The sequence below is a fragment of the Miniopterus schreibersii genome (genome assembly GCF_964146895.1).
Source record: "Miniopterus schreibersii genome assembly, chromosome: 10".
Lineage (NCBI taxonomy): Eukaryota > Metazoa > Chordata > Mammalia > Chiroptera > Miniopteridae > Miniopterus > Miniopterus schreibersii.
Window position 1 is genome coordinate 83,010,464 of NC_138110.1, and position 12,128 is coordinate 83,022,591.

The 12,128-nt window shown below is 59.8% G+C and overlaps 1 protein-coding gene across 6 annotated transcripts in view; it reads left to right on the plus strand.

The window, feature by feature from the left end:
* NFATC1 (nuclear factor of activated T cells 1) overlaps positions 1 to 12,128 on the plus strand; it is a 93,152-nt gene that overhangs the window by 33,438 nt on the left and 47,586 nt on the right. For all 6 annotated transcript variants that reach the window (XM_081149841.1, XM_081149843.1, XM_081149844.1 and 3 more), the window contains exons 4-7: positions 541 to 743; positions 2,184 to 2,356; positions 3,399 to 3,539; positions 10,908 to 10,963. In XM_081149841.1, the coding sequence (XP_081005967.1) occupies positions 541 to 743; positions 2,184 to 2,356; positions 3,399 to 3,539; positions 10,908 to 10,963 (573 nt within the window). The remainder of the gene's footprint in view (positions 1 to 540; positions 744 to 2,183; positions 2,357 to 3,398; positions 3,540 to 10,907; positions 10,964 to 12,128) is intronic.

Consider the following 12,128-nt stretch of genomic DNA (forward strand, 5'->3'; position numbering starts at 1 on the left):
TTCTGATGGGGCTGCCCAGCCACACGGGGTCCTCACAGCAGCCGCTGGCTCAGGCGGACAGAGGGTGTCCTTGCAGTTGGCGGGGCACAGGGCAGGGGAAGCGGGTCTGGGGAACCGGCAGCTGCTGCCGGGAGGGACCGTGTGCCGGGGGTATCCGGGCTCCCTCCCACCGGCTTGCCCTGCAGAGAAGACAGCACTGCCGTGAGCACGGTCCCTGTCATCACTGCATGCGGGTCACAGTGGTGGCTGTGGCTGCGTGTGTATGTGTTCACACGCGTGAGTGGGTACCCGTGTGCATGCGTGCGTTTGAACACAGCAGCATCAAAAGCCGGCGCGTCTCCAGGTGCCCCGGGATGTGGGGGTGATGAGGTCTTCGCAGGCTCCCGGTTTCATTGTCACAGAAACGAGGGGCTGAGCGGGAGAGGCCAGCCCCGAGCACCTGTCACAGTTTTCCTTCGAGTCTGCCTCTGCTCATAAAAGTTTAATTGCCTCTGAGTGGTCTGTGCGCAGGTGCTGAGTGGGGCTTTGTTCTCTCGCCAGCTCCACGGCTACCTGGAGAGCGAGCCCCTCACACTGCAGCTGTTCATTGGGACGGCGGACGACCGGCTGCTGCGGCCACACGCCTTCTACCAGGTCCACCGTATCACAGGGAAGACCGTGTCCACCACCAGCCACGAAGCCGTGCTCTCCAACACCAAAGTCCTGGAGATCCCGCTCCTGCCGGAAAACAACATGCGAGCCATGTAAGCACTGCCCGCTACGTGGCTGGGCGCTTGGGGGGCACAGCTGCTGTGTCCTCGGCATTCGTAGACCCCACACCCCATAGCTCAGGGGCCTGACATGTGAATAAACTTCACAGATTTACAACGATTTTTGTCTCTCTGGGGTCTTAGCCGCTGTGCTTGTTGCCTGTTAAATACTCAGTTCTGCAGCCAGGAGTGCCCCCGTGCCTGCATTCAGCTCCCAGACAGGACACAAATTGGGACAGTTAACACGCAGACATTGAACACAGGCAGTTAAAGAGAACACGTTGGCCGAATTCTCTCCAAGCCTGGACAGGCAGCCAGCTCGGATTCGCTAGTTTAGAAGCGGGTTCATTATAAACGGAGACTTACGCTCCTCATATCGGATCAGGGCCCGTCCTCATGGCTTCGTGAGTCCTCTGAGTGACTGTTATGGGCCGGGGACGTCTCTCCTGAGCTATGAACATCACTGAGAAAGAGAACAGTCCTCCCACGGGATTTACGTCCCTGGGGTCGTGTGCCAGAGCGTGGCAGCCCCCGGAGATCAGGACAGTGTCCCTGAGGCAGCGAGCTGGGTGTGCCCGGAGGTAGCGCGTGTGAAGGTCCTGGGGCAGCAGACTTTGGGGACAGTGTGGGAGGTAGGGCAGGCCGGGCCACACTGTGTGGAACTTTGAGTGGGATTTTGGTTTAAGTGTTGGAACTTTACACCCTGCAAGTTGAAAACAGAGGGACAGCTTTCTCTCCATGTGGGGTTTTCCTGGGTTTGGGGAATTTGCACACCTCTGAGTTCATTCTCAGCCTGTGGGTTTGGTTCAAGAGCTGGAATCAGTTTCCCCAGGACCAGGCAGTCAGGCGGTGGGAGAGCCCACGGTCCTTAGCAGCAGCAGCAGCCGTGACTTCTGTGGCTCCAGAGAGTGAGCCTCCCGGGTGCCGGGGCCCCGCCTGGAGCCACCGCTGGTCTCCAGTCCCCACTGACGGGCCAGGGATGCTGCCAGCTGAGCGTTTGAGCATCTGCCTCCTCCAGCTTCCTGAGGAAAAGCATTGGTTTCCACTGACAGTCTATATGCAGACTGTTTTTGCTGAAGTCTAGTGTTCAGTGAAGTTAAACAAAATCATATGAAGCCATAGGACACAGACACAGACACTAAGCTGCGAGATGGAGCGGCAGGTCCTGCTGGGGTTCCTCCAGGCCACGCGACCGGGGCAGGCTGACACTTGGGCCTGCCTGTGTTGGGGTGCGTGGATGAGGGGGACCACTCAATGGGGGAGCTGTCTGCACGGCCCCCTCACTGGGACCTGTAGACGTCGAGGGGTGTCCCGCCCCCCGTGTGCCGCCGTCCCTGATGGGCGGGCTGGGGAGGGCAGAGCAGCAGAGATGGGCGTCTTGCTCGTGGGGCGGGGACTGGCAGGCGGGCCGACTCTTGGACTCTTGTTCTGCAGCATCGACTGTGCGGGGATCCTGAAGCTCCGGAACTCGGACATTGAGCTGCGCAAGGGGGAGACCGACATTGGCAGGAAGAACACGCGTGTGCGGCTGGTGTTCCGGGTCCACATCCCGCAGCCCAGCGGCCGCACGCTGTCCCTGCAGGTGGCCTCCAACCCCATCGAGTGCTGTGAGTACCCCGCCACAGCGTGGTCCTCACCCTTACTGCAGCCATGAGCGGGGCATCCCGGCGGCTGGGCACGGTCTCCTGTGCCGTCTCGGCCCAGCCGCTCCTCTGGCAGACACGGGGCAGCAGCTTCGGCCTGGGGCCTGGACCTGGTCCCAGCACTGATGGGGAATAAAAGTGAAAGGAAGTGTCTGAAATCCAGACGCCTGTGTGGGTTGCACCCGTGTTAATCCCCTCCTGGGTCAGGGACTCGGGAAGCGGAGTGTAACCCCCAGCGTCCCCGGGGTCCTGCTCTCCCGCGGTGTGGGGTCCTTCTTCTATCAGTGACTTTGCTAGTTTTTGTCAGCAAATTGGGTGCCCTACGCCCCACAGCCTTTTCCCCATCCAAGAGTGGGACCCCAGGCTGGGTCTATTGGGGTCCCCCCAGGGAGCTTGGTGGGCCGGGCCCACCCACTGGCCATGTCCGAACTGCTCCTTGCCCAGCGGCCCCTCCTGCTTCCCTCATCTCTGAATGGACCCCCCCAGGTGTGGGCTCTTAGGAAACTCACCTGTCCTCACACTCACCTGCCCACCTACCTCAGCAGGAGCATCTTAGTTCCTTTGCTGCTGACTCTAAGGTCAGACGGACTCAGGGATGGGGCTCCTCCCCTCGCTCCCCAGGCCCCTGCTCTGTGACGGTCCTTCCTAGCTGTCCCATCTCCCGCTCCTGCTGGTCCCCACACGTCATCTCACAGACGCCTGCCCCACACCCTAGGCCCTTCTGAGGTGTGGCCTCCTCTGTGTGGGCAGGACCCCTGGGAGTGTGTGAGAACTTGTGTGTGTGGCTCACCCTCAAAAACTATACCTGCCCTGCCTCCCCAGAGGTGTGGCCTCTCCCAGCACCATGAGGTGTGTGACTGTGTGTTGTCCTTTCATGGGTCACACTGACCAGTGCGGTCACCAGCGGAGCCGTTTGAAGGCATCGGTTCCCAAGGACGGGCCCCTGGGGAGCTTTGGGGACGGGAGGCCCGCAGCGTCTCACTCGCTGTCATTTCTCACCCCGCAGCCCAGCGGTCGGCTCAGGAGCTGCCCCTGGTGGAGAAGCAGAGCGTGGCCAGCTGCCCTGTCCTGGGCGGGAAGAGAATGGTCCTGTCGGGACACAACTTCCTGCAGGACTCCAAGGTCATCTTCGTGGAGAAAGCTCCAGGTAGTCTCCTTAGAGACAGACATGGTCGTGTTTCCCATGTGGGCGCTGGGGGGCTGGGTCTTGGAGGTGGAGGTGGGCGAGGGGGTGTCAGTCTGCGTGAAGGTCTGCCTGGGCCATGACCGCTGGGGTTGTGTCTACGGCCATGAGTGTTTGTGCTGACGGAAGGTTTATTTCTGACGTCACTGAGGGCCCACCTCACACGCTGCTGGTGTCAGAGGGGCTGCGGTGGGGCCGCCTCCTGGGTGCCGTGCTGGGTGGTGGCCCTTTGCCTGGACTTTGCTGGACGGGGCAGGCGCCTCCAGTGTCGATGGGGTCTTTCTCGGGATCACAGACCCTCAGAGGCAGGTGTCAAGGTGCAGAGCAGCCACAGTAACCAGTGGAACCCGCAGCAGGCCCACGAAGCTTCCCAGCCCCATCATCCCCAGCTCCCCCATCGTGTTGGTGCCCCCTCAAGATGCCAACGCAGAGCATCTGTTCTCTTTGTGACCGGTGGCCTCCAGGGCCCCAGCCATTCTGTGTGCACTTGTGTAGACCTCAGCTTTGTGAGCACCTGTGGGCGTCACCTGTGTAGGTGAGTGTAGACCTCACCTGTACTGGGAAGTGTAGACGTCTGTGCCTGTGTTTGAAAAGAGAGCTGAGGGACCAAAGTGAGAGTCTTTCCTCTGGATAGATGTAGGGATGGCACCACTCCTGCCCCTTGGATCCCCGCTGAGTCTGAGGAGAAGCCCCCGGGCCCCCCCCGTGGGTGACATGCGAGAACGAGAGCTCGCCAGGGCTTGTGGTGGGCGCCAGACCCCTGTATGCGGAGCAGCCTCCGCCCTGACCCGGGGAGAGGGGAGCCTGCAGGTGCCCAGGTTGGTGGCCTGTTTCTTCCTTTTCAAGTTTCCCAACTGGAATTTTCCTGAGAGCACCGGGCCGGCCTCGTGCTAACCACCGAAACTGCAGAGCATTCAGCCTCCATAATGGGTCTTGATTTTGTACAGTTTGCAGGAAAATTAAGTGCTTCAATCAGAATGGGCTTAAAAGTCTTTCCCGTTTAACGTGGTTTGCTATATAATCACGCGCATAATTGGAAAACGTGTCTTAAATCATGGAGAAAACCAGCTAAGTGTGATGAGGAGAGGAACTTGAGTTTCCGGAACACCCTTCTTCAGAGGACGTTGATTTTGAAATAATTTGACCTTTTGAGCTTTAAATGTGTGTTCGTCCATGCTGGGGCAGGACCAGTCTCGGGGAGACTGTGGCCAGAACTTGCACAAAGGGGAGTTCGGAGCAGCTTTCCTCATAGTTTCCTTGACCGACATCTCCCTGCCTCCAGGGTGGGAACGGCGGCGTCTCCTGGAGGCTCTCAGCCTTCCGTGGGCACCCTGGGAGCCCTGCTGCAGGCCGCTCCCCACGGCCACGCTGTGGACTCCGTCACCATGTCATCTTCACTTCGTGGCCTCACAGGTGCCACGTGAAGTCAGCCCCTGCCCTCCGTGGAGGGAGCTTAGCTCAGGATGCCCAGTCGTCCTCGCCAGGGGCTTCCCTGGCCAGGTGCCAGGCTCCCTCTCCTGCTCTGGTCGGGTGGGGTGTCCTCCCCCACCGTCTCCTGCAGCAGCTGGGCGCCTGGTGCAGAAGGCGAGACACAAACAAGTGGGCTGAGACTAGACATGACATAAACGTCCTGCACCTGTGACAAGCGAAATGCAAACACGGCATCATGCTTCTGACGCGGTAATTTCATGTTGGATTTAAGTAAAGCTGTTTGCGTGTTTACACGTGTATGCGCACGTCACGTTTGCAGAAGGGAGTGATTCCCACACGTTTTCAGAAAGGTCACCGCAGCGGCTGCAGGAGTGGTTCTGGTGGGCATCACCCTCCCAGGGCTGTTCCCCGCCTTGGGCATGGCTGCCCAGCTCCTGTGGGAATCCCTACTGCGCGCAGCTGCTCCACTTGTTTCCCGGAGCAGTTCCTCCCGCCCTGCAGGTGGCCACAGCCGGCGTTGCTCCGAGGGAGGGGTGCCTGTCCAGTGGCTGCAGGGATCCTGATGGAGGACCGCAATGGTGATCGGCCACTGGGTACAAGGCCCCTCCAGTGGATGTCGGCCAGGCCCCGTGGTCAGTGAGGGGCCACGAGGACCTCAAGAGCAGTGTCACAGAACGGTGAATGGCCAGCCACACAGCTGCTGCCAGAAGAGCCTGGGATTTTTCTCAGGCCTTTCACTGAGTTGTACAGAAGGCCCAGGCGTGGTGCCCCAGTGTCTGGGGCCTCTGGGGTCCACCTCTACCAAGGGGTCTCGCAGGCTCTGCCTGCAGCCCACGGAGTGACCAGCTGCGGGTCCCACGTTTACAGCCCTTGGAATATAAGGAACTAAGTAGATCTTAAATCAGCGTGGTGCTCTCAGAGCCCAGGGGTGAATGAGACTCTTTTGCAAGTTTACTTTTGTTAAATATGAAGCTGTTCACAGCACAGGCATCAAGTGGGTGTCCTCACCGTGGGGGACAGTGTGTGAGACAAGCAAGGCCCGTCATCGGGACCTGGGCCTGAAGGGCCAGTTCAGGAGTAGTGTGTGCAGGGTGTATGTGAGTGAATGTGTGAGTGTGAGCAGGTTTGGTAACTGAGCAGGTGTGTGTCTGGTATTGAGTGTGAGCAGGTGTGTCCGGGTGTGTGCGTGGAGTGTGTGAGCGGCCCCACCCTCGCTGCCTTAGGGGCTGTGGCCTGCGCCCTGGCTGTGCTGGCTGGGCCATGAGTGACACCTGGCGGTCTGGGTGCCCCCAACTCTCTCCCTGATGCATTCGCAGCTGGGCCAGAGCCATGCGGGTCGTGTTTCGCTCGCCCTGGTCATCCAACTGGCGCTCCAGCCGGGAGGACTCAGTGCAGCCCCAGCCAGTGGTCAGCCCGTCTTCCTTGGTCTGATCCCAGGCTGGGGCTGTGCGGGAGCCCCGTGCGTCCTGGCTGCAGGCTGTAGACCTGTGTCCTCGGCACGAGGCCTCTGAGGACGTCTGGAAATTCCCCAGATCGGACACGCAGGCGTGCGGTGCGGCTCACACCCCCGGAAGCCATGATTTGGCGACTTGGCGACTTGGCATGGGGGAAGAGAGGCTCCTTCCAGACTTTCCTGGCACAGACGTGGGAAAGCGGGCGGGACGTCTGTGCACCCGACAGCTGCCGTCACAGAGCTTGTCCACGTCAGCCGTTGGGTGCTGACCTCCTCCATGACCACCTGCATCCCGGGTGGGCTCTCGGCCGGGCCAGCTGATGCAGGCAGCGGAAAGCTTCCAGGACTGTTTCTAAGTCTCTCGGTTTCCAGCGAGTGGAAGGTGTGAGAGCCGCAGTGAGCCAGGCTACCCATGTCCTGAGAAGGCCTTTTCCTGCGTTTCTGGCCTCAGAACGGAAAGAGGACCTGGCAGCTCCAAGTTGCACAACATTCTGAACTGTCTTGGGAGGAAAGTGAGCTGCCAGGAGCCCCCGCGTGGGCAGGGTCGGGGGGCCATGTCCGCTCGTCCCAGACGCCTGCCCCTTCCCCTGCCCCCGCTCAGGTTCAGGGAGGTCCCAGGAAGTGCACTCATCCCAGCGCGAGCCATGTGGCTTCAGCCCAGCCCAGGGGACCTCACTCCCTACAGGCCTGACCTGTGGGATCCCAGGCTGACCTCCGAGGCAAGCATTTTGAGGGACCTGGGAGGGAAGTGAGCGGTGTAGCTGCTGGTCCAGGAGGTGGGGCTCAGCTTGACTTCTGAACCCTTCATGGCCCTAGACATGCCTGTCCCCCCAGGGATAGTGACTGAGGATGGGAGGTGAGGTGGCTTGTGCCGCTGGCCCGGGTGTGGGCAGGAGGGCCTTTCCACAGGCACCCACAGGTACTCTGACAGCCAGACCACAGGTCTTGTATCCTTCCTCCTGTGGGTTGTCACGGAAACCTCTCTCTGGGGATGGCTGGTCCTTCCCTCTGACTTGCCCCAAACCACAGCTCTCCTCCTCCAAGTTCTGCCCTGGCTCCCAGGTGGGAGGCGTGGGAGAGGGCAGGGCGGCGCCCCAGCCTCGCCTCCGTCTTCTCCCTGGGCTTCGACATAGCAGCGCCCCCCGTGGTTGTGCGGGAGAATGTATTTTTCACGTCAACTCTGAGATGTAACTAACTCAGTGACCGCACAGCCACTGTCTAAGTTCAGTGGTTTGGGTAACTTGGAGCCACTCTACCATCAGCATGAACTCTAGGCCGTTTTCACAACTGGTCCCTGCAGGAGCCCGTGTGAGAGCTGCACCCCGTGGAGGTGGACCGCTACACACCGTCTGTCCACTGTCGGTAGGGGCCTCAGGTTGTGTCCACTCTTTGTCAGTGGAGCTCAGTGCTCTCTTGAGCGTCACACCCAGGTTTCCATTGGTACACGGGTGCTCCTTCCCTGGGCATGGTCCCGGGGCTGCAGTTGTCGGCCACGTGGAAATTTCACGTTTGACCATTTAGGAACCGCCAGGCTGTCCCACAGCACGTGCGTAATTTCCTTTCCACTCCTGTGTCTGAGCCAAGCAGGCTGGTCCTAGCATCTCTGTGGGGACGCTGCCGTGTGTGAGGCCTGGGGAGGGCTCTGAGGATGGAGGCGGCCAATGGACGGAACAATTGAATGAGCACCCTCAGCTGATCCTGACACGCACGGCCTGCTAACCTGAGTCCCTGGGGCCAGCGTCCAGATGCCCCTCCCCAAACCTCCCCTAGGTCAGGCCCAGCACACTCCTCTCGGAGTCTCTCCGTGGGTAGGTGACCACCTGTGTACACGTCAGAAAGCCGCCTTCCCTGACAGCCAGCAGCCCAATGACAGCACAGGTCTCACTTGGCCTCAGGCTGGACACAGTGTGTCTCACAGGGACCTGTGAACAAGTGTGCAGCCCACTCCTGCGGCTGGACAGGAGGAGGCACCATGCGTGTGGCCAAGGGCCTGAGGAGCCCGAGTCTCTGGAAGCAGGTGTCGCGCCCTTTAAACCAAGGACTTTTGACCCAGCGCTTTTGTTATTTCCGTGCCGTTTCTGCTGGATGCTCACAGATCCTGGGCTAATGCCGAGCCTCTCAGAACCCTCCCGGCCTGAGAAGAGTGCCCCAGGATGGCAGCCGGGACTTTGTGAGGACCCGCTCGGCCAGGGCAGGCCGAGGTGTGTGACCAAGGCCGCTGGAGAGGAGGCTGCCGGGGAGGAGCCGCCCCAGCCCACAGGCCGCCTGGGAGCCTCCTGGCGGGTGTGGTGGGGAAGCCTTTCGGATGACTCACGCTGCAGGGAATTCCCTAATGACTGGGAATATTTTTACTTCTGGGCTTGTGCACAGTTTCCTACTGAGAACCCAGCAGGCACCCGATAAGCTGAACACAAAGGCCCATTCAGGCCGATTTCCCTTCCCAGCGAGGCTGACTTTGAGCACAACACCCAGGCCTTGGCCGGGCTCCGCGGAGAGGGCGGCCCGAGGCTGGGCTGTGGGGATGGGAGCCAAGCCCTGCTGATGGTTTCCTAAGAGTGGGAGATCAGCCATCTCTCACCCCCAAGGTCCTGACTCCCCTGGACAACGGCTGTGTGTGAACAGATGCTGGTCTTTAAAAGATGTCGGCTCCTTTAGGGGCTCTGAGTAGACACAGGAGCACCAGGTGCCCGGTCCCTGGGATGTGGATCAGCCACAGACAGGAAGACCTCAGGAAACCGGGCCAGAGCCCCAGCGGTTCGGTTCGGCACGCCCTGAGCGGGTGAACGGGTGGGCTCAGGGGACCCTGGCTTAGAAGGGTGCGTGTACTTTGGGGGTTCCCAGAGCCCAACTTAGACGTTTGTATGTGTCAGCGCCAGTGTCTGTGACTTAAAGGACCTGATCTTCAGAAGCTGGTGGGGAGGGGTCCTGGGCCGGCCGGCAGTGAATGTAGACGCACAGTCCCCAGGCGGTGAGCTCTGCCAGGCTCCAGGTGCCTGAGTGCCGTCCATTCTTTCAGTTCCGTCGTCTCTTCCTGGAGGTGGTGTGGGTGCCGGCCCCTGGGGCCAAGGTCCATATCTTGTAAGTGAGAGGGCCCTGGCTCCCCAGAGGCTGGTGTGGCCCAGTGTCCGTGACTCACACTTCCTCTCGTCTCCACCTCCGCCCTGCCCGGCAGCCCCTGGGAGAGAGGAGGAGAGCTTGTCTATTTACTTATAATTTAGAGTCTGTAACACACATTTTTTTCTTTGAAAACAGAGCGTAAGTAGAAACTAATGCTTGTGGAAGAACCGACTTTATAAAAGATAAAGAGGGAACAGGCCTCTGGGGGGTTGACACCTATTAACTCAGAATTCCCACGGAGCCCGTCCCCAAGCAATGCGCCCACCAGTCAGGGGCTTCCACACACCAGAGTTCAGTTTGCGGAGAGTCCTGGTTAGTGAGGGGCCACCTGCCTCCCTGGGGCCCCGGCCCAGGAACAAAGCCCCTCCCCCGGCCCCTTTGAGAGACTTTTTATTTGTCTGTTTGTTTGTTTGTTAACCCTCACCTGAGGATATTTTTCCCATTGCTTTGCAAAGAGGGTGGAAGGGAGAGAGAAACATGGATGTGAGAGAGGAATATTCACTGGTTGCCTCCCACACACGCCCCAAGCGGGGCCGGGGATCAAACCTGCAACCCAGGTGTGTGCCCTTGACCAGGAATCAAACCTGAGACCCTTCGGTGCTCGGCCAACACTCTAACCACTGAACCACATTGGCCAGGGAGACTTAATTTTTTTAAACATGCAAACGGCACTGGGTGAGGTTTAACATCCCGTGGGCTCTGCATGTCTGTGTCTGGTGTGGCACGTAGTAGTCAAAGAAAGGACTTTCTCACCCTGTGGACCTGGCTCCTGGGCCCTGTTTATTAGTGACTCTGCTCCCCAAGGGCACAGCGGGCTCTGTAGGCTGGTGGTCACTGTGCACCCGGGAGGCCGGAATCGGCGGGTGAGAGCCAGCGCTCAGCTGGCTCCAGGTCTGAGGATGGGGCACTGTTCACTGCGGTCACCCTAGTTCTCCTGGGCTCGAGCTCCCTTGGAGACAGGCATGTGGAAACCCTTCCCTGACTGATGTGGGGGTGACAATGGGCAGAGGGTGATTTCTGAGGGTACCCCCCACCCCGCAGGGAGGCTGTGTCCTACAGAGCCAGGTCTTTGGGCTCCGCCAGGTTCCCTGCATCTGAGTTGGGGTGTGAGTCCCCCAGTGTTTCCCCATGGGACTGGTGTCCACTCTTCGGCCGTCACCCAGGGGTGACTCTCTGCTCTTGCTGGTTAATAGCCTGAGTGGGCTGGGGGTGGGCCCTCTACTCAGAGGCTGCTGTCCCTGGGGCCACCTGCCTGGACCAAGGTGGGCGTTTTGGGGGATGTGCTCAGTCAGGCACCAGAGTAACAGACTTCCTGTGCCCCTTTCTCCTAGATGGCCACCACATCTGGGAAATGGAGGCGAAAACCGACCGGGACCTGTGTAAGCCAGTAAGTATCACTCAGACGTGCACATGCAGTGCCCACCACCCCAGAGCAGGGTTCCTGTCAGAGGCATGTGGCTCCTGGCTTGCTAATGTGAAACGACTAATAGAAATAACAGAAAGATGGCATGAGAGACAGAAATGATTGTAAAGCACTTTTTTGGTGAATCCTTACCCGAGGATTTTTTTTTCCCCCATTGATTTCCAGAGAGTGGAGGGGGGGGGGGAGAGAGACATAGACGTGCCCCGAGCAGGGCCAGGGATTATACCTGCAGCCCAGGTACATGCCCTGGGACATGCCCTGGGATTGAACCTGGGACCCTTTAGTACTCAGGCCATTGCTCTAACCACTGAGCAACACCAGCCAGGGCTTAAAGCTGCTTTTGAAGCCAATGCTCTGAGGAGGGGAGGTGAGACACAGGGCAGCACGGAGAACCAGGCTCTGTGGGCAGGAGGCCTCACCTGCCCGCTCCCGGCCCCACAGGCCAGGACAGGGGTGCATCATGCCCAGAGCACAGGGCTTTTCTGTGGCCTCCCTGTCATTGTCATCAGGCCCCCTCGCAGCCTGCTGCCCCCCAGGAAGACCGCACGCAGCTCTGAGCCTCTGAGTGGGTGCCGTGCCTGTCCGGGCATGCGGGTAGCTCAGTTCCCCCAGCGTCCTTGGTGGTGGTTTCTTCCTAGTCTCCTCAGAGAACACCCACCACCCAGCACACCCTTGTTTTGAACATGAAATGGGTGGAGCTGTGGCTTGTGGGCTGGCCAGTCCCCTCTGCCCATTGGCCAGTGGACGGAGGCCGGAGGAACACCTGCCTGGGGCGGGGGGAGGCGCCAAACTGGGTCTTGGACCTGCAGGAGGCCATGTACACGTGCCCACACCTACACGCAGCTTTCCACGTCTCGGCTTTTTTGGTGCCTGAGAAATAATTGTTCCTTTGAGTGGTCAGTCACGGAGAACACCTTTTGTCTGAAGTCAGGGCACTGCCCGGCTCTCTTTTGGTCCCTGTTGTCCTGGCATGTCTTCCTCCGTCCTGTCATTGTGACCTGTGTCTTCGTGTTTGAAGTGCGCTTCCTGCAGACGAGGAGCTGGGTCTTTATCCCGGACGGTGTCTTATGTGGAGTTTGGACCCTGGTGTTGAAAGTGACAACGATTAGTAGCTGCCACAAGTGTGTGT